Source organism: Mauremys reevesii, linkage group 2 (assembly GCF_016161935.1).
Source record: "Mauremys reevesii isolate NIE-2019 linkage group 2, ASM1616193v1, whole genome shotgun sequence".
NCBI classification, from domain to species: Eukaryota; Metazoa; Chordata; order Testudines; family Geoemydidae; genus Mauremys; species Mauremys reevesii.
In genome coordinates this window covers 237,085,017-237,107,859 of record NC_052624.1, presented here as the reverse complement: position 1 = coordinate 237,107,859, position 22,843 = coordinate 237,085,017, and the positions used below count along the sequence as shown (strand labels likewise).

Below are 22,843 nucleotides of genomic sequence, written 5' to 3'. Positions count from 1 at the left end.
TTTCCTGAGCAAAGGCACAATGCTATTTTTCCTTCTTTAGTCTGTGAGCATTTCAGTTTTATGCCACTCCAACAAGCACTAGTACTGCTAACTTCATCATATCCAGACTTATAAAGCATGTGGGGTTGCACAGACATATACCTGTTTGGAATGTTTTGGAAGTGCAATTTAAGGCACAGTTTTGCAAATTTTACTCAGGTAACATAGAAGAGAGAGGCCTCCAAATGGAACATAACAACAAATGGCTTTTGAGATGCTAATATAAATGAAATTAAGGAATTATTTTGCCACCTTTTATTATAGTAAAATTTTACCTAAAACAAAGATTAATCATCTCAAATAAAAGTGCATTAGGGAACAATTCTAAGTCCAGCTGGACAACAGAATGCAGGTTATCAGTAAATCACCAGCACTGGGTTCCTTAAAAAGCAGGATAGACACTACAGTAGTTGGAACCATCCAGTGAATGGCTCTGTAAAATATGTGGGAACAGACTGGAAGACATAGCGGTCCTCCTTTTTGACACTATAGAGTACTGCTAGATTGGATCAAAAGTCCTGCTTTGCCACAGTCAGGGTAGGACAAACCATGGATTAGTTGACTTTATTGGAGGGAGAAAAGGTTGGTAATGGAGAGTAGGAATCTTCTTCATATGGCTGATGTAAATGCAGAGCAATAATTGTAATTTTACATTTAGATTCTTGTAACCATCGTTACCTTCTCTCTCTTATTTGGTATCACTAAATCCCTGCTCTCCCGTTAATAAACGTTTGCCATAAACCAATTCAGTACTGTGTTTGAAGGGGAGGGTGTATTTACACCAGTTAAATTAATAAATGGTGATGTGCTGACTACTTAATAGATCAGTGAACTTAATATCTTCTGTGAATGTACAGTAAGAGGGACTTGTGCATTGCAGAAAAACATCTTTGAGAAGCTTGGAGGCTGGAGTTCATTGAGGTGAGGTTTGGGCCGGGAGAGCCTTGAGGAGTTTGCTGATGAGGAAGATGGACTGATCTGGCAGGGAGCTGACACACAGTCTAATCGCCAGCAAAACTCACTCTTGCTGAGGCAGAGAGGTAACACGGTAGCTCACAGCTCTGGGTGTCCCCAGCAGTGTGTTACAGCCAGCTACTGAACTGTCCTCCATCCGGCCATATCATCAGGAGAAGCCAAAGGTGATTTAGAACCCCCTTACCCCCGAGTCCTTTCAGTAGCACTAAGCATATCCCTCGCTGGCTTGAGGATTTAGCACAATATTTAGATAATTCATTAATGGAAAATCACTCATGTGAATAGAAACTGGAAAGATTGGGATTGTTTATCTTAGTAAGGAGATGAATAAGAGGGAACATGCTAAAAGTATAATAATGAATTTTAGAGAGCAGGTAGATGGGGAGTTTCTGTTTTCCTCGTCTCAACACAAGAACAAGAGGAAATTCAGTGAAACTGAAAGATATCAATTCACTGAACACAAAATTAGGCTGTGGAACACATTGCCACAAGGTGTAGTTGAGGCCAAGAGTCATATTAGGTTAGACCAAAGGTCCATCTAGCCCAGTATCCTGTCTTCCAACAGTGGCCAATGCCAGGGGCTTCAGAGGGAATGAGCAGAACAGGCAATCATCAAGTGATCCATTCCCTGTCACCCATTCCTAGCTTCTGGCAAACAGAGGCTAGAGACACCATCCCTGCCTATCTTGGCTAATAGCCATTGCTGGATCTAACCTCCATGAGATGGTGAAGTTCAGGATCCTGACACAAGGAAAAAAGGAAAGCAGTAGAACAGAGACCCTGGACTTCAGAAAAGCAGACTTCGACTCCCTCAGGGAACTGATGGGCAAGGTCCCCTGGGAGAATAACATGATGGGGAAAGGAGTCGAGGAAAGCTGGCTGTATTTTAAAGAAACCTTATTGAGGTTGCAGGAACAAACCATCCCGATGTGTAGGAAGAAAAGTAAATATGGCAGGCAACCAGCTTGGCTTAACAGTGAAATCCTTGCTCGTCTTAAACACAAAAAAACAGCTTACAAGAAGTGGAAGATTGGACAAATAACCAGGGAGGAGTATAAAAGTATTGCTCAGGCATGCAGGTGTGAAATTAGGAAGGCCAAATCACACTTGGAGTTGCAGCTAGCCGGAGATGTTAGGAGTAACAAGAAGGGTTTCTTTAGGTATGTTAGCAACAGGAAGAAAGTCAAGGAAAGTGTGGGCCCCTTGCTGAATGAGGGAGGGAACCTAGTGACAGAGGATGTGGAGAAAGCTAGTGTACTCAATGCTTTTTTTGCCTCTGTCTTCACAGACAAGGCCAGCTCCCAGACAGCTGCACTCTGCAGCATGGTATGGGGAGGAGGTGACCAGCTCTCTGTGGAGAAAGAAGTAGTTCGGGGCTATTTAGGAAAGCTGGACGAGCACAAGTCCATGGGGCCGGATGCGCTGCATCCGAGGGTGCTAAAGGAGTTGGCCGATGAGATTGCAGAGCCATTGGCCATTATCTTTGAAAAATCATGGCGATCGGGGGAGGTCCCGGATGACTGGAAAAAGGCTAATGTAGTGCCCATCTTTAAAAAAGGGAAGAAGGAAGATCCAGGGAACTACAGGCCAGTCAGTCTCACCTCAGTCCCTGGAAAAATCATGGAACAGGTCCTCAAGGAATCAATACTGAACCACTTAAAGGAGGGGAAAGTGATCAGGAACAGTCAGCATGGATTCACCAAGGCAAGTCATGCCTGACTAACCTAATTGCCTTCTATGATGAGATAACTGGCTCTGTGGATGAGGAAAGCAGTGGATGTGCTATTTCTGGACTTTAGCAAAGCTTTTGATACAGTCTCCCACAGTATTCTTGCCAGCAAGTTAAAGAAGTATGGGCTGGATGAATGGACGGTAAGGTGGATAGAAAACTGGCTAGATGGTCGGGCTCAACGGGTAGTGATCAATGGTTCCATGTCTAGTTGGCAGCCAGTATCAAGTGGAGTGCCCCAAGGGTCAGTGCTGGGGCCGGTTTTATTCAATATCTTCATTAACTATCTGGAGGATGGTGTGGACTGCACCCTTAGCAAGTTTGCAGATGACACTAAACTGGGAGGAGTGGTTGATACGCTGGAGGGTAGGGATAGGATACAGAGGGACCTAGACAAATTAGAGGATTGGGCTAAAAGAAATATGATGAGGTTCAACAAGGACAAGTGCAGAGTCCTGCACTTAGGACGGAAGAATCCCATGCACTGCTACAGACTAGGGACCGAATGGCTGGGCAGCAGTTCTGCAGAAAAGGACCTAGGGGTTACGGTGGACGAAAAGCTGAATATGAGTCAACAGTGTGCCCTTGTTGCCAAGAAGGCTAATGGCATTTTGGGTTGTATAAGTAGGGGCATTTCCAGCAGATCGAGGGATGTGATCATTCCCCTCTACTCAGCACTGGTGAGGCCTCATTTGGAGTACTGTGTCCAGTTTTGGGCCCCACACTACAAGAAGGATGTGGACAAATTGGAGAGAGTCCAGTGGAGGGCAACAAAAATGATTAGGGGGCTGGAGCACATGACTTATGAGGAGAGGCTGAGGGAACTGGGATTGTTTAGTCTGCAGAAGAGAAGAATGAGGGGGGATTTGATAGCTGCTTTCAGCTACCTGAAAGGGGGTTCCAAAGAGGATGGATCTAGACTGTTCTCAGTGGTAGAAGATGACAGAACAAGGAATAATGGTCTCAAGTTGCAGAGGGGGAGGTTTAGGTTGGACATTAGGAAAAACTTTTTCACTAGTAGGATGGTGAAGAACTGGAATGGGTTACCTAGGGAGGTGGTGGAATCTCCTTCCTTGGAGGTTTTTAAGGTCAGGCTTGACAAAGCCCTGGCTGGGATGATTTAGTTGGGTTTGGTCCTGCTTTGAGCAGGGGGTTGGACTAGATGACCTCCTGAGGTCCCTTCCAACCCTGAGATTCTATGATTCTATGAATTTATCTAGGTTTTTTTTTAAACCCTGTTATAGTCTTGGCCTTTGCAACATCCTCTGGCAGAATTCCACAGGTTGACTGTGTGGTGTGTAAAGAAATACTTCCTTTTGTTTGTTTTAAACCTGCTGCCTATTAATTTCATTTGGTGACCCCTAGTTCTTGTGTTATGAGAAGGAATAAATAACACTTCCTTATTTACTTTCTCCACACCAGTCATGATTTTATAGACCTCTATCATGACTTTAGTAAGGCATTTGATACAGTCTTACATGATATTCTTATCAATAAACTAGGCAAATACAACTTAGATGGGGCTACTATAAGGTGGGTGCATAACTGGCTGGATAACCGTACTCAGAGAGTAGTTATTAATATTTCCAATCCTGCTGGAAAGGTATATCAAGTGGGGTTCCGCAGGGGTCTGTTTTGGGACCGGCTCTGTTCAATATCTTCATCATCAACTTGGATATTGGCATAGAAAGTACGCTTATTAAGTTTGCAGATGATACCAAACTGGGAGGGATTGCAACTGCTTTGGAGGATAGGGTCATAATTCAGAATTATCTGGACAAATTGGAGAAATGGTCTGAGGTAAACAGGATGAAGTTTAATAAAGACAAATGCAAAGTGCTCCACTTAGGAAGGAACAATCAGTTTCACACATACAGAATGGGAAGAGACTGTCTAGGAAGGAGTATCGCAGAAAGGGATCTAGGGGTTATAGTGGACCACAAGCTAAATATGAGTCAACAGTGTGATGCTGTTGCAAAAAAAAGCAAACATGATTCTGGGATGCATTAACAGGTGTGTTGTGAGCAAGACACAAGAAGTCATTCTTCCTCTCTACTCTGCGCTGGTTAGGCCTCAACTGGAATACTGTGACCAGTTCTGGGCACCACATTTCAAGAGAGATATGGAGAAATTTGAGTGGGTCCAGAGAAGAGCAACAAGAATGATTAAAGGTCTTGAGAACTTGACCTATGAAGGAAGGCTGAAAGAATTGGGTTTGTTTAGTTTGGAAAAGAGAAGACTGAGAGGGGACATGATAGCAGTTTTCAGGTATCTAAAAGGGTGTCATAAGGAGGAGGGAGAAAACCTATTCACCTTAGCCTCTAAGGATAGAACAAGAAGCAATGGGCTTAAACTGCAGCAAGGGAGGTTTAGGTTGGGCATTAGGAAAAAGTTCCTAACTGTCAGGGTGGTTAAACACTGGAATAAATTGCCTAAGGAGGTTGTGGAATCTCCATCTCTGGAGATATTTAAGAGTAGGTTAGATAAATGTATATCCGGGATAGTCTAGACAGTATTTGGTCCTGCCATGAGGGCAGGGGACTGGACTCGATGACCTCTCGAGGTCCCTTCCAGGCTTAGAATCTATGTATCTATGAATCATATGCCCCCTTAGTCATCTCGTTGCCAAGATGAAAAGTCCCAGTCTTATTAATCCTCATACGGAAGTCATGCCATACCCCTAATCATTTTTTTGCCCTTTTCTGTACCTTTTCCAAAATCTTTTTTGAGATGGGGCGATTCTCATCTGTCTTATTATCTATTCCTTTCCTAATGATTCCCAACAATCTGTTAGTTCTTTTGACTGCCATTGTACAATGAGTGGATGTATAGTTGGAATTATGTTTTCAAATGTGCATTACTTTACATTTATCAGTATTGAATTTCATCTGCCATTTTGTAGCCCAGTTGCCTAGTTTTGTGAGATCCCTTTGTAACTCTTTGCAGTCTGCTTTGGACTTAACTATCTTGAGCAGTTTTGTATCATCTGCAAATTTTACCATTTCACTGTTTACCCCTTTTTTCAGATCATTTATGAATATGTTGAATAGGACTGGTCCCAGTAAGACCCCTGGGGCACCACTATTTATCTCTCTCCATTCTGAAAACTGACCATTTATTCCTACCCTTTGTTTCCTATCTTTTAACAAGTTACCGATTCATGAAAGGACCTTCCCTCTTATCCCGTGACAGCTTACTTTGCTTAAGAGCCTTTGGTGAGGGACTTTGTCAAAGGCTTTCTGAAAATCTAGGTACACTATATCCACTGGATCACCCTTGTCCACATGCTTGTTGATCCCCTCAAAGAATTCTAGTAGATTGATGAGAGATGATTTCCCCTACACAAACCCTGTTGACTCTTTCCCAACAAATCATGTTCATCTATACGTCTGACAATTCTGTTCTTTATTATAGTTTCAATCAGTTTGCTCGGTACTGAAGTTAGGCTTACCGGCCTGTAATTGTTGGGATCACCTCTGCAGCCTTTTTAAAAAATTTGTGTCACGTTAGCTATCCTCGAGTCATCTGGTACAGAAGCTGATTTAAATGATAGGTTACATATCACAGTTAGTAGTTCAGCAATTTCACATTTGAGTTCCTTCCGAACTCTGGGGTGAATACCATCTGGTCCGGTGACTTATTACTGTTTTTAATATATCAATTTGTTCCAAAACCTCCTCTAATGACACCTCGATTTCTGAAAGTTCCTCAGATTTGTCACCTAAAAAGAATGGCTCAGGTTTGGGAATCTCCCTCACATCCTCAGCCATGAAGACTGATGCAAAGAATTCATTTATTTTCTCCGCAATGGCCTTATCGTCCTTGAGTGCTCCTTTAACATCTCAATTTTCCAGGGGCCCGACCAGTTGTTTAGCAGGCTTCCTGCTTCTGATGTATTTAAAAAAAATGTTGCTGTTGCTTTTTGAGTCTTTAGCTAGCTGTTCTTCAAATTCTTTCTTGGCCTTCCTAATTATATTTTTACACTTCATTTGCCAGAGTTTATGCTCCTTTCTATTTTCCTCAATAGGATTTAACTTCCACTTTTTAAAGGATGCCTTTTTGCCTTTCACTGCTTCTTTTGTTTTGTTGTTTAGCCATGGTGGCAATTTTAGTTCTCTTACTATGTTTTTTAATTTGGGGTGTACATTTAAATTGAGCCTATATTATAGTGTCTTTTAAAAGTTTACATGCAGCTTGCAGAGATTTCACTTTTGGCACTGAACCTTTTAATTTCTGTTTAATTAACTTCCTCATTTTTGTGTAGTCCCCTTTCCGAAATTAAATGCTGCTGTGTTGGGCTGCTGTGGTGTTTTCCCCACCACAGGGATGTTAAATCTAATTATATTATGGTCACTATTGCCAAGTGGTTCAGCTATATTCATCTCTTGTACCAAATCCTGTGCTCCATTTAGGACTACATCAAGAATTGCCTCTCCCCTTGTGGGTTCCAGGACTAGCTGCTCCAAGAAACAATCATTTAAAGTGTCAATAAACTTTGTCTCTGCATCCCATCATGAGGTGACGTACCCAGTCAATATGGGAATAGTTGAAATCCCCCAATATTATTGAGTTTTTTTATTTTTATAATCTCCCTGAGCATTTCACAGTCACTATCACTATCCTGGTCAGGTGGTCGGTAGTATATCTCTACTTCTATGTTCTTATTGTTCAAGCATGGAATTACTATCCATAGAGGTTCTGTGGTACAGTTTGATTCGTTTAAGATTTTTACTTCATTTGACTACGCTTTCTTTCACATGTAGTGCCACTCCCCTACCAGTATGACCTGTTCTGTGCTTCCAATATATTTTGTACCTTGATATTACTGTGTCCCATTGATTATCCTCATTCCACCAAGTTTCTGTGATGCCTATTATATCAATATCCTCATTAAATACGAGGCACTCTAGTTCACCCATCTTATTATTTAGACTTTTAGCTTTTGTATATAAGCAATTTAAAAAATTGTCACTTTTCAGCTGTCTTCCATTTTGTGATGTAATTGAATGGGACTTTTTCATTTGACTGTTTCTAATCCGACCCTACCCATATTTTATCTTCCATCCTCTCTTCCTTACTAGGACATAGAGATTTTCTATTAATAGATCCTCCTCTAAGGGATGTCTCTGACCGAACCATGCTCCTCTGCCACAGGGATGTCGACTTTCCCCCAGCCCTTAGTTTAAAAACTGCTCTATGACCTTTTTAATTTTAAGTACCAGCAATCTGGTTCCATTTTGATTTAGGTGGAGCCCATTTTTGCTGTATAGGCTCCCCCTTTCCCAAAAGGTTCCCCAGTTCCTAATAAATCTAAACCCTTCCTCCCTACACCATCGTCTCATCCACGCATTGAGACCCTGCAGTTCTGCCTGTCTAACTGGCCTTGTGTGTGGAACTGAAAGCATTTCAGAGAATGCTACTCTGGAGGTCCTGGACTTCAATCTCTTACCTAGCAGCCTATATATAAATATATATCTTCAGGGATTAAACCAATCTCCAACTATTAGGGATTAGGATGAAATAGTCATTGAGGGAGATTATTCCACACATCTATCAGGGATTAGACTAGATGACCCTTGTGGTCCCTTTTAACCCTATGATTCTACCTATTGGGGATTCTTGTACCTTCCTCTGAAGTATCTGGCAATGGCCACTGTCAGAGACTTGATTATGGACTAGATGGACCAGAGGTCTGATCCAGTGTGGCAATGCTTATGTTCCTATGTACCTAGTATCTACAACCCATTAACCATTGTATTAATTCTGTAGGGCCACATACTATTAATCCCTTACTTAAAATGAATACTGCTATTTTTTTTTAAATAACCCATTGATTTCAGTTGGGCTATTTAAGGAGTTAGGTACTACATTACGTGAATAAGGTTGACAAAATGTCACCCATAATCTGTAACCAGCCCAAATACCTTGGCTATCAGTTACTATGTCTAGAAACTGTGGCTTATTTTTGATACTACTCTTTAGCTCTTTAGCTTCAAAAAAAGTTGAATATGTATTGGCTCAGACTGATAAAACACTTACATGCTAAAAACAGTCAACAATCCTTGGGGTCAGTTTTGAAACTGACTGAATCATTTCTGAGGGCCCAGTCCTAGTCGTCTTGCTCATGTGAATAGTCCCATGAAGCTGGCCCTTGGCCATTTGATTTTGTTGGCAGTTTCTGGACTATAGACTTGCAACATTAAAAATATATATATTGTAAAAGTATCTATTTTATTATAAGTTTTTAACTGTTCTTTGAATCTTTCAATAGTTGAAGGATCTTGGGAGAAGAAAACAACTGAATATTATTTTGGAATTATATAACTGCAAATTTCTATAGCTTAAATTTGACTAAAAATTAAGTGGTAGATGCTGTTCTGTGTAGATGTTTTCTCAGTGGCTACATACAGGACTTTAAGACAGTGGTTCTCAAAGCCGGTCCACCACTTGTTCAGGGAAAGCCCCTGGCGAGCCAGGCTGGTTTGTTTACCTGCTGCGTCCGCAGGTTCGGCCGATCGCAGCTCCCACTAGCCGCAGTTCGCCGCTCCAGGCCAATGGGGCTGCGGGAAGCGGCGCTGGCCGAGGAATGTGCTGGCCGCCCTTCTCGCAGCCCCGTTGGCCTGGAGCGGCAAACGGTGGCCAGTGGGAGCTGCAATCGGCTGAACCCGCAGACGTGGCAGGTAAACAAACCAGCCCGGCCCACCAGGGGATTTCCCTGAACAAGTGGTGGACCGGCTTTGAGAACCACTGCTTTAAGACATGTTTTGGGAATGCTAAAATTAATTTGGTTCAAAGTGTCAGCTATAATTGGGGGGGGTGGTAATTAGAAACAGTATACATTTTGAACCTTCTGTTTGTATTTTGTCTCATGCTTTGGGAAAGAAACAAATCCCTTTAAAAAACTGGGGAAGATGATATGGCCTCTTTTGTAAAGTGCTTTGAGATATACTGATGGATGAAAAGAGTTCTATAAAAGCTAAGGCATCATCAAGATGCATTTCTGTTAGATTAGTTACTGCTAAAAGGATTATTCTGGAAGGTCAAGGAAGATTTCTGGAAAAATACTTTGAATGACAGCATCGTATGGAAGGGATATTGAGGCAGCGTGATATTCGTACTGCCCCTTCTTTATTGAACAAGCTCCTGCACATTAACCAGGTGCACGGGATTGATAACACATACTGAAGATGCAGGATGACTTCTCTTTTCATAAATTCATAGATTCCAAGGCCAGAAGAGACCATTGTGATCATCTAGTCTGACTCTTGTATAACACAGGCCATAGAACTTCCCCAATATAATTCCTAGAGCATGTCTTTTAGAAAAAATCCAATCTTGATTTAAAAGTTGGAAGGGATGGAGAAAACAACCACGACCCTTGGTAAATTGTTCCAATGGTTACTTACCCTTGCTGTTAAAATTTTACACCTTATTTTCAGTCTGAATTTGTCCAGCTTTAACTTCCAGCCATTTGATCATGTTATTGCTAGATTGAAGAGCCTGTTCTCAAAAATTTGTTCCCCATTGTAACAGTTCTGGGGTGCAGTGTAGACTAGTACGGGGTTGTGGCACCACTTGCTTTGTAAGCCTGGGTGCTGTACAATGCTTCGCTGCTATAGCTTCAGCCTGGGATGATCTCAACCAGCCTACTGGCAGGTAAGTCACAACTTGAGTATCTGCATCCTAGACAGTCCTGGTTCAGCAGCTCTGTCTACAGCCCCACTCTGGCTTCCACCAGCCTTGGTTACAACCAGCAAGGTGACCCTAACACACCCAGTCCCAAATTTTCCCAAAACTGTGTTCTTCAATGTCCAGGCCTCTCCTGGACAGTTTGGAGAAATAATGAGGTTATTTTGTTCGTTTGAAGACACAAGAGCACATCACAGCTTATTAACTTTACTGGGCTAAATACACACTTCCCCTCAAACACAGCACAGAGTTGGTTTATAGTAAAATATAAAACAGATTTATTGACAATAGGTCATAGGTTCGGTGGTGCCAAGTAAAAGGAATAAACTTAGAAATGGTTCCAAGCAAATATAAGTGAAAACACACATCTAAAAGTCTAAAACTTAGTCTTGCAAGGTACAGGCTTTGTTCAAGATGGTTTCTCTCACCAATCTTCTTTGCAGTCATGGCTGACTTACGTGGAAAGTCTTGACTGAGGGAAAGTAAAAGAAGCTGCTTCCCTTGTCTTCCTAAGTGAAATATCTTTGCCTAAGCAGGTTTCTTACTTGTGTTTAGTTTCCAGAGACTTCAACCCCCCCCTTCGTTGAAAGACCCATCTTTCTCTGTTTGCAAGAGCTTTGTTCTCTTGGGCTGTCTAATGATGGATGCCAAAGGTGGCTTCTGTCCTTGCTTATCTTCCAAAATTCCAGAGTGTCTTTGTTTCAAGAGGGAGGATGACCTCATGCTGTTCTTCCCTTCCTGTGGGCTTCCAATCCCTCTGTATGTAAATTGGGCTTCTGTTGTTTTGATTCCATCATGCTTCATTTTCATAGGAGTGAGGTAAATAGCTGCTTTCTCTCCTGTCTGGCAGGGAACCTGTTTCTCCCTGTTTGGATACAGACTTTAAAACATAATATCATTAAGTATCCATATTTCCTCATATAGTGATAATATGTACATTTCACAATTATATTAATCATCAGTGTGTTATTAGCTTTCAGAAAAGACCTCACTTTATACACTTCTTTAATATAGTAATATTATATACAGTGTTGATTCAATTGCTTATCACTTGAGTTTCAGCCCCTCTCTCTTTATAGACCAGTAAACCTGTGAAGTGGATTCTTCTGAGGGTTACCTCTCAAAGTAAACTTTATTCAAGCTGTGAGGAAGGTGACGTGGAGTCTGGATACTCTTTCTTCCCTTGCTGGTGTTTGCTAAAATGCAAATTGTTCTTTTTCCTACAATCTCCCCCTCTTGTTAGTTTGATGGCCCTGTTTTACTGCTTATATGTAAATGTACCTTCTTTGTTGCTGCCTGATGAGCAGACTGATCAGAGAAGCAAATACATTCTTTTGTCTAGAGGAGACCTGTTTACCAGTTCCCCCCAACATGCCTGGCTTTAAACACATTTTAGTCATAACACCAGCATATATCCATAACACTCTTAATACACACCGCAAACATACATCATACAAGAGTATTATTGATCAGTGAGCTATTACTATTGAAAAGATACCTCACAAGATATATTTTGTACGAAGATTATTACAATAGTGTATAGGGGTGAGTACAAGGGTGGTTAGAGTCACACACGTGTAGGTACTTATAGACTGTAATCAAATCACCCCTTAACCTTTTCTTTGTTAAAATAAATAGATTGAGTTCCTTGAGTCTAATCGTTTAATCATTCTCATGGCTCTTCTCTGAACCCTTTCCAATTTATCAACATCCTCTTGAATTGTGAGCACCAGAACTGGACATAGTATTCCAGCAGTGGTCACACCAGTGTTAAATACCAACTCTATTCCACTCAAGATTCCCTTGTTTATGCATCCCTTTTGGCCACAGCACTACACTCAGAGTTCATGTTCAGCTGATTATCCACCATGACCCCCAAATCTTTTTCAGAGTCACTGCTTCCCAGGTACAATCCCTATCCTAAGTATGACCTACATTCTTTATTCACAGAGATAAATATTTAGATGTATCCATATTAAAACACTGTTTGCTTGCATCCATCTTAGCAAGTGATCTAGATCACTCTATATCAGTGACATGTACTCTTCATTATTTACCACTCCTCCAACTTCTGTGTCATCTGCAAACTTTATCAGTGATAAATGTATGTTTTCTTCCAGGTCATTGATAAAAATTTAAAATGGTGTAGGGCCAAGAACCAGTCCGTGCAGGACCCACTTGAAACAGACCCACTTGATGACGATTCCCTGTTTACAATTTTATTTTGATACCTATCAGCCAGTTTTTAATCCATTTAATGTGTGCCATGTTAACTGAATAGCATTATAGTTTTTTAATCAAAATGTTGTGCAGTACCAAGTCAAACACCTTACAGAAGTCTAAGTATATTACATCAACACTATTACTTTTATCAGCCAAGTTTGTAATCTCAATAAAGAAAGAAATCAAGTTAGTTTGAAAGGATCTATTTTCCATAAATCCATGTTGATTGGCATTAATTATATTGTCATCCTTTAATTCTGTATTAATCTAATCTTATATCAGCTGTTCCACTATCTTTCCTGCAATCAGTGTCAGCCTGACAGGCCTATAATTGCCTGGGTCATCCCATTAACCCTTTTTAAATATGACAGCCCTGGTCAGGGAACATCACAGATTTTTCCCTTCCTACTATCCATTGCCCTCCAACTCGTTCCCCAAAGGCCTGCATCTGTTCCTGGTGCATTTCCTCTGTTGGGCTAGAATTTCCTCCCATCCTCTGTTGACACAGAAGTAATCAGATTGCACAATAAATCTTGGACCTTGTAGTGAATGGCCCAACCAAATGTTTTCCCATTCCCTTTCTGCAAAGTCACCAGTATAAGCTATACACTTAAGATGAACATGCCTGTCAACAAACTCATTTGCTAGAATAGCAACAGAAAACAAACACAAACGGGGGCGGGGAGTGGGAAGAGGAGAATACAAATGAAGTGAGTTAAATCCTGTATTTCATAAAACAGTGCCCCATATGCAGGATGAAATTACTTTATAATGATTGACCAACAAGTGGCTAATCCAAAACACCAAGAGAGTTGTTCTGTTTTTAAATATGCGGTAGAACCCCGCTAATCTGCATACTTTCAAATTCACACAAAAAATTAGTAGTCTCTCCCAACTGCCTAGCAAAAATGTAATAGCAAAGCCTTGTACTGAACTCATTATTTTAAAAATTAATTACCAGGAATTCATTATTTTAAAAATTAATGGCCAGTAAATGCACTAATGGGCTATGAAGTATAATAATAGGAATTTATCTATAGTTGTCAAATTCAGTGATCAAAGTGTATTCTGTGATTCATGAACCTTGTTTTTTATTGTGTGTGCACTTGCTGACTGATTTGCAAAATCCAGTCATTGGCATTATTGGTTCATTAATGTGAATTTTTGGGGTTCTCCCACCTAGATGTGAGTTTTCTCTCTTTGCTTTTTGATAGAGTTCCTCTGTGACAGCTAGTGGTGATCAGTAGTTTTGTTTTGGTGCAGTCTATTTTCAGAAATTTGTTTCCAATACATTTACATTTTCCTGATTGTCTGTCTCTTGGAGTAGTTTGGCAGGATGTAAATGGAAGTGCTATTTGACGTATACTGTATTATAAAGAGAGCCACTTTTACAGCCACAAAAATGGAACAAGAGCTCTGCCCTGAATATATATCTATTCTAGAGGCTTGATTCATCCCTGCTAATGTGCCTGTCTTAACCAGCAGGGGACACTGTGCCCCAGGCAGTTTTTGCACTTTTGCTTACTAAGAAGTTCTGCCAGGCAGACTGGGTAGCTTTAAATTGAAGTTCAGGCTATATAGGAAACTCTCTGAGAATCAGCTGTCCTCACTCTCCCTGCCACAGCAGACTTTGCCCACTTTTGGGAAGATGCTAGCCCACACCAGGCCCCTTAGTTAGCTGTCACAATCCCTGTCCTGGTAGACTTACCGTCCCCTGTGGACCCTTGTGCTACAGATCATTCTAGGGCTGAATCTTTCCGATTTTCAAAGACTTTTTTATCTTAAAGCGGGTGGTTGCTTGGTTGATTGGTGGGTCTGTTCTGTAACCTAACCGGTCTTTTAAGCTAATGGCCAAGTGATGATAAAGTGAAAATTGATTTTGTGTGTGTGTGTGTGTGTGTGTGTGTGTGTGTGTGTGTGTGTGTGTGTGTTGACTTAATACAATTAAGCAGAAGTAACTAAAATAAAATAAAATCTGTCCCACTCAATTTTAGTTTGAAAGTAAAGAATGCTTCCAGGTATCCTGTTACTCTGCTGAGAGTGAAGTTTATTTTACCTGCCCTACTTTTGTTTCTTTAGGCCTCAATCCAGAAAAGCACTTAAGCACATGAGTAGTTGAAATCATGGGGCCTCACTGGGGTAACAAACAGATAGAGAGGTTCACAACATCTTTCATGCAAACCCCTTTTCATTTCCCTTAGATTTGCGCTGATTTGCTAAAAGTAGTCAACTTTAGTATACAGTAGGTGATTGACACAAACTTTCAGATCTGGTTCTTTTCTGATTCTCTCCTTGAGTAGTTTTGTTGCCATCTTCCAGTTTCCTGTGGACTAGGTAGGGTTGCCAGGCATCCAGTTTTTGATCGGAACGCCCAGTTGAAAAAGGACCTTAGTGGCTCCAGTCAGCACCGGTGACGAGGCTGTTAAAAGTCTGGTTGACGGTGCTGCGGGTCTAATGCAGGCTAGTCCCTACCTGTTGTGGCACTGCGCTGTTCCCCAGAACCAGCCAGCAGGTTGGATCATAGGCGGGGGGGGCACAGGGCTCCACGCGCTGCCCCCACCCCAAGCACCGGCTCTGCACTCCCATTGGCCGGGAACTGTGGCGAAGTCAGGACAGGCAGGGCGCCTGCCTTAGCCCCACTGTGCCACTGACTGGGAGCCACCCAAGGTAAACCCATGCCCCTGTCCCAGCCCTGACCCCCCCCCCCCCCGCCAAAACCTGGAGCCCCTTCCTGCTCCCCAAACCCCTGATCCCCAGAGCCCTCACACACACATGCATCCCCAACACCATGCCCCAGCCTAGAGCCAACTCACACCCCCTGAACCCCTCATCCCCGGCCCCAGCCCAGAGCCCGCACCCAGAGCCCATACCCCCTCCTGCACCCCAATCCCCTGCCTCAACCCGCAGCCCCCTCTCACACGCCAAATCCCTTGGCTGGAGCCCCCAACTGCACCCAAAACCCCTGAGCTCCCCCCAACCCAAAACCCCCTCCTGGACCTCAAACCCCTCATTCCCAGCCCCACCCCAGAGCCCACACCCCCTCCCGCACCCCAACTCCCTGCCCCAACTCAGTGAAAGTGAGTGAGGTTGAGGGAGAGCAAGCCACTGAGGGGGGGGGGATGTAGTGAGTGGGGGGCTGGGCCTCGGGGAAGGGGCGGGGTGGGGCCTTGGGAAAGGGGCATGGCTAGGGTGTTTAGTTTTGTGCAATTAGAAAGTTGGCAACCCTAGGACTAGGCCTACCATTAAACTGCTGAAAGAGTCGTTTACTGAGGTTTTTTTTTTGCCTTCCTTTCACTGTGTTTCAGAAAATCTTCAGAAGAACTGGACATGGATAAAGTGACAGCAGCTATGGTACTAACCAGTTTATCCACCAGCCCTTTGGTTCACAGCCCTCCTGTACGGCCCAATGGTAAACTTACAACATAATACTTTGGGGGATTGTAAGAAGTGGTAGTAATACATTATACTGAGAATCTGAAAGTTACTTTCCGTTTTGTGGCAGGCACATAACACATCTGAATAAATATGGTAGGGATAAAGTAGTCTTATCTGCCCCAGTAGTAGTAATTCAACTGCAAAAGAAAAATAGCTGCCCAGTTGTCCTGTTGTACCCATTGTAATTACCCACTAGGGGAGCTAGAGGCAAGCTTGAGGACTAGTGGGAGAGTTCAGGTAAGTAAGGAGGAGCAGAATCCACCTTTGGAGGGGACTGTGATTTACTCTGTGTTTATACTGTGCCCAGCACAGTTGGGCCTTGACCTAGTAGAGGTCTCTAGGTGCTGTTGGAGAAAAGCCCATACATGAGAATATGGCTTCTGAGTGGCAGTGGAGCTGCTCTAGCATCTGTAACCCTAGCTCACCCCCTGCATGGGAGGAAAGACCAGAGGAGGATCAGTAAAGTGGTGGATCTTCTGACCCTCCTGAAATGTTTGTATAAAATAATCTGATAATGTGGAGAATTTACACATGAAGTCAATATGGCAGTGATTCTCAGCCTTTTCCGTACTGTCCCCACCCACCCACATCCTCCCCAGTCAGAATATATCCAGGTCCTATTTCCCATTTAGCAATATGAGAAGGCAGAGTAATTGTGACTCCTCCCTCCTCCCAGAGACCTGATTACAACTTCAAGGCTGAAAAGATTGAAAGATTGAAAAATCGGGGCCTTAGTTCCCATCCTGTGCACCTGTTTCCAGGATAATTTCTCTCAGACAACATGCAACCAAACTCATGAATAGGGCCCTACCAAATTCACAGTCCATTTTGGTCAATTTCATGGTCAGAGGATTTTAAAAATCATAAATTTCATGATTTCATATATTTAAGTCTGAAATTTCATATTGTTGTAATTGTACGGTCCTGACCCAAAAAGGAGTTGGAGGGGGGGGCACAAAGTTATTATAGGGCAGGTTGCAGTTCTGCCACCCTTATTTCGATGCTGTTGCTGCCAATAGCGCTGCCTTCAGAGCTGGGCGGCTGGAGAGTGGCAGCTGCTGGGCCAGCTCTGGGCAGAGCTGCCACCAGCAGCAGCGCAGAAGTAAGGGTGGCCTGGTATGGTATTGCTACCCTTACTTCTTCGCTGCTGCCTGCAGAGCTGGATTCCTGGCCAACAGCCGCCGCTCTCCAGCCGCCCAGCTCTGAAGGCAGCGCAGAACTAAGGGTGGCAATACCATGACTCTCCTAAAATACCCTTGTGACCCCCCTGAAAATCCCTTTTGGGTCAGGACCCCCAATTTGAGAAATGCTGGTCACCACCGTGAAATCTGTATAGTATAGGGTAAAAGCACACAAAAGACCAGATTTCATGGAGGGAGACCAGATTTCACCGGCCGTGACATGTTTTTCATGGCCATGAATTTGGTAGGGCCCTACCCATAAGACACTTGATTACATGAACACAACACAAGTATAAAACAATTCATAAATCTGATAAGCAATTGGTATTTTCAACATCTGATAATGAGATTGATAAGAAAATGTCACTGATCGTTTGAGAGGGCTTGTAAGGGTTTAAAAATCTATAATATTATGTGGCAGAGATCCTGATGTGGTGATGCACTTGTTGGAGGTCCATGGAGAGCTAGCCGGTCATGTGTGCTGGCTCTTCCTCCTCACTTCCAGCTGCTAACTATGTACTAAATACTCTCCTACTGTAAACAATTGCAGTAGTTGCAGCAGGGATATTAACTGATCATGAATCAGTGGAGGAGGTGGGAGTGAGCCACAAAGCAATCTTTCTATTAAGATGGAGTCCACACTTTGAAAATGTTTGAGAAACTGTCATAAACAGTTAGTTAAGGGTTAAGGGTTTTTTTCGACCTGTAAAGGGTTAACAAGCAGTACCTGTGGACACCTGACCAGAGGACCAATCAGGGACAAGATAATTTCAAATCCCTGTGGAGGGAAGTTTTTTTTCCTGTTCTTTGTTTTTAGAGAGTCTCTCTTGGGAATTAAGGGAGTCCAGACATCTTAATCAAGTCCTCCCAGGTTTCTGCAATAAATTCTTCTATTCAAGCTAGTGAGTATTAGCAAGGAACTAGTATTCTTATACTTTTATTTCTGTATTTGCAATTCTGTGTTTTGCTATAGAATTTCTTTAATTCTGTACTGTTATTGCTTTTACTGAGAAAGAAAGGAGGGGGGATTCTCTCCAAAAATTGATAAGTTTAGACCCTGGGTATTGTTCTATCTTGGTACTACAGAGACAGTTACTTTCTTTTTATTCTTTAATAAATCTTTTCTGTTAAGGACTTGGTTGATCTTTCCTTGGGTAAATTCTCAGGGAAAGGGGAGGAGGGAAAAGGAAGGCATCCCTCTGTAGTTGGATCCCAGTATCTCTCCTAGGAAAAGGGAGGGGGGAGGAACCAGGGGGGAATGGTTTATTTCTCCTAGGTGTAAGAACTCCATGGATTTGGGGCTCTTGGGATCCCCAAGGATTTTGGGGAAGGACTGTGTCCCAATACACGTACATTATTGGGTGGTGGCAGCTTTTACCAGATCTAAACTAGGATTTTAGTTTAGGGGAGTCTATGCAGGTCCCCATTTTGGAACCCAACAGCTCCAAGTGGGGGTGAGACCTATGACAGAAACCCTTGCTTTTGAAGCCAATTCTTCATCTTTCATAAAAATGTTAATTTCCTTCATTCAGTATAACATGCCCACTGTCTGGGAATCTGTGTATCTAGATACTTAGATCAGTAGCGGCTGAGGGACCTACTGCCCTGCCAGGGGCTTTCCTTACACAAGCGGCAATCCCTGTTTGAGAAACCATGACTTAGATAGTCCCCCCAACCCTAGCATCTGAACACCTTCCAACGATTTAAAAACAGAAATAACAAGAGAGCATCAGCGTGTGCTCTCTAGTAGCTTTTGATTGATCAGCTCTCCCAGTTGATAAGTTCTACATATACTGTTTGAATATTTGCTAAATAGTGGAAAGATTAAATTAAAAGTTTTTATTCAAACGTTTGTAAGAATGGTGGGTGAAATTCTTCTCTATAGTAGAGTTGCTCTGGATTTACCTCTGTGTAAACTAGATCAGAATATGGCCCTTTTCCCCACAAACCAGTAATATTGGGTCTGATTCTCATTTACAGTTAATCCCCTTTATACCACTCTGGCAATGTAAAGGGGCCTTAAAGTGGAAGTAAATTACAATTATACCTATTTTAAGGCTCCTTTACACTGCCAAATGTGTTAGTGTAAATGCAAATCAGGCCCACTGTGTTTGTTTTCTTCTTCTTGTCAACCTTATTCAGTCATTTTCTTTTGTATATTACTTTTTTCTTGATTAAATCTCCATCTCACCGAAGTAAAGGGAAGCTGTAAAACCAGAGAACACAAAGCGCTGCCATAAATGTGTCAGAAAATTACATTTGAAAGCATGTTTCCTCCTTTGTTTTTCTGAACAAACAGCATTTTTAAATGGTGCTAAGTTCACAAGTTGATACCATATGTGCTGCTTGGCTTTGTCATGGGACTGAAGTGCAAATCATTCAAAAAATAGAAAAAAGGAGAAACACACAAGAATGCTGAAGTGCTGTAACCACAAACTGAAACAGTTTTGCATTATGTTCTAATGTATTATTTTGTGCTTTGTCAGCAATGAGCTAATTATTTGTACATTTTCAAAAGGAATTGTGGCACTCACTAACTTGCCTGCATTTTGCACTCTGATCCCGATTCTGCAAACACTTAAGCACGTAAGTGAGTATAATTATACATGAGCATAATGTTTGCAGGATTGGGCCCAGTGTTGTGAGCAGTGGATATTTTTAATAATTGCTCATGCTTTAGGGCCTGATCCAAAGCCCATGGAAGACAGTGGAAAGATTTCTATTGACTTCAGTGGGTTTTGGGTGAGGCTTTTGGTAATGAGTGAAGGAAATGATTCTTGTGCCTGTACCACCACTGAGAATGAGACTTGTGTGTTAAAAAGTTAAAAAGTAAGGAACAGTTTGTGAGGGACAGAAAACTGCAGGTACTGTCAGATTTGGAAAAATTCCAGTCTCACATTTAATACTGAATGTTATTATTTACTTGCTAAGCACCAGCAGAGTGCTTGGCACTGTATTGGGGGGCAGGGGGAAGGTTCCTGTCCCAGGACACATGTATCTAAATAAATAAACAAAGATCTGATACATAAACACACTGGCACACCATGAGGTTGATGTTGGAGCACTTTTGTTTGTTTGGTGTTTTAACAGTAGGCTGATGACAGAATTTTTACGAATATGGGTTAGTGTTTTGGGGCTGTGTATGGCTCTTTTCGGGGGAGAGGGGTGTCTGAGATTACAAACCAAGGATTTATGCATACTCAGAAGTTTAAGATTGGGGAATGTATATAGCACATTTAGAGTTTCCACCAGTCAAAGGGAGGGGATTTGATTTTTTAATCTAATTTATTTTAGTGATCAATTTGGGCCCTATTCAGGGAAAACATTCCTATTTATGATTGTAGTGAAGCATATGCTTAAATCGCACTGAAGTCAGTATGTCCTAGAAATACGCAAAATTAAGCATGTGCTTCAGTGCTTTCCTGAATCAAGCACTCATCACCGTGCTATCTGGCTGCTCCAGATATAGTTATATTCCAGAATAGTTTTTTGTCTCCCCGCTTCAGCTTTTTCTTTTCTAGAAAGGTGGTGTCAAGGCTGATTGACAAATTGACTTAGAGTGCAAAATATGGGGGCCCACAAGGATTTTAAAAATTAATACTGACCACTCCAGGCTGGTATTAAACTCCCAAGGTCACAGCTTCTCTCTGACCTTGGATGGGTAGATGCTGCCACCTCCCAAGTGCAAATCCCCCACCCCCCTTTTTAGAACCCAGGAAGGAACACTTGTGAATTCCTTCCTGTGGGGTACCCTCAAGCCCTTTCACCCCCCTTCCTGGGAAGAGCCGAGGAAAAAAAAACAAAAAGGAAATTAGCTGTTGCCACCAGTCAATTAACAGCATATGCACAAACCTTTTAGGGACAAAAAAATCCAATCCTCCCACCAAGGGGGACTTTATAGCTAACTGGCTGGCTGGGTGTCCATAAAAGGGATCTACCCTCCCCCCCTTCATGTATCACAGGTGGGTTTTTTACTGAAACAAATGTTAGTAAGATCAATCTGTCCTCTTTGCAAACTGAGTTCTCTGGCTTTTCTCTGCCTAAGATAAGGTAAACATGGTAACTGAGTACCAGATAAAAGCAAACAGATCTTCTTAGCTTTAACTCATGACATTTGTTAATTCCTGTCGTTGCTGTTCTTACAGAATCCCTGAATGGATCTTGGAAAGAAGGAGGATTTGTGCCTTCTAGTACCAGCAGTAGTGGATACTGGAGCTGGAGTGCACCCAGTGATCAGTCCAATCCATCCACCCCATCTCCGCCTCTGTCTGCTGATAGCTTCAAACCCTTTCGAATGCCCGCTCAGCCAGATGATAGTATTGATGAAGCTGAAACCAGTAATCTCCTTTTTGACGAGCCCATCCCTAGGAAGAGAAAGGTTAGCCTCCTGCGCAGCTCCACAGCACTACACATCTGGGATCCTGTTCTGCTGTGGGGGGGATGAAACCCACAAAAGATCACACAAACAACTCTGCAGGGAGTTTCAGCTGCTTAGACAGATACTCTCCATAGCTTCATGTATGTGCTAGCCCATGCAGCATGTCCCCCCTAACACCACCCCTCTGGCTAGTGCACAAGTTGCCATCAGCACCAAGTGTTTGCTAGCAGATGTTGGGGACACACATAGCTCCTGCCCAGAGAAGCAGCAAGATGCTCCCTGCAGAGACCCCTTTGGGACAGGCTGCAACAGGCAGCCTCTCCCTTTTCCCTTTTTGTCATCACAGGGCAGGATTTGGCCCTGTGTTTCTAGTTTGCTGAAAATGCTGTTAGCTTATCAGATGTCCTAATAAGGTGAAGCACTCAGAACAAACATGAGGGGAGGGCGGGGAGACAAACTGAAATCTGTATAATGTCATCAGGCCAAATTCATCCCTAGGGGAACTTCACTGAAATCAACCTCACTCCGCCAAGGAAGGATCCGGGTGGCCACTCACAACTAAATAAATTAAACTAAACCAAATGGCTTCATTTGGTATGTAACTCCCCTTCCCCCATCACTATGCCAGCAAGCAAAGCGCCTCTCTTGAAGAAGAAAACAAAGAGATGGCATTAGTCCAAGCTTTCTTCGCTCCTAACACAACAGGATAGATTTTACATAGCAAGATGAAAAAGAGCTCTGTGTGAGAAAGAGGAAAACAAGGTATTTATCCTTTCTTGGTGACGTCTTCTCTGGATCAGACCGAGAGCAATAATTGCCTCGCCATTGGCAGGATGAAGTTTTAATGATGGTTTTTAAACCCGATCAGATTCATCTTTTTGCTACAGGAGTTGCTCATTTGCTGTCCCACAATCACTGTTGCCTTTGTTGAGACATCTTTTACGAGGTTGTTGTTCCCCGTTGCTAAATAAAAAAAACAGTATGGAGAACACATTTGCTATGATAAATTAAAAGGTAGTTATTAAAATAAATCCAGAGGTGGCTCGGGGGTTGGGGGCTGGACAGAGAGAGAAAAAGAAATGCTGTGATGTTTTTACTACCCACTTAAAGCTGTGCTTGTCATTGTTCTGATTGTTCAGCAGTGATTAGGCAGATGGTTTTACAACTGCCATTCTTACTGCTTCGTTATTCATA

At 42.4% G+C, this 22,843-nt stretch overlaps 1 protein-coding gene across 6 annotated transcripts in view; it reads left to right on the top strand.

The window, feature by feature from the left end:
- Positions 1-22,843, top strand: part of ZNF704 (zinc finger protein 704) — a 220,771-nt gene that overhangs the window by 154,093 nt on the left and 43,835 nt on the right. For all 6 annotated transcript variants that reach the window (XR_005594086.1, XM_039524628.1, XM_039524629.1 and 3 more), the window contains exons 3-4: positions 15,961-16,064; positions 21,417-21,649. Coding sequence is in view for 5 of the 6 variants with exons in the window: in XM_039524628.1 (XP_039380562.1) it covers positions 15,961-16,064; positions 21,417-21,649 (337 nt within the window). In the remaining variant the exon portion in view is untranslated. The remainder of the gene's footprint in view (positions 1-15,960; positions 16,065-21,416; positions 21,650-22,843) is intronic.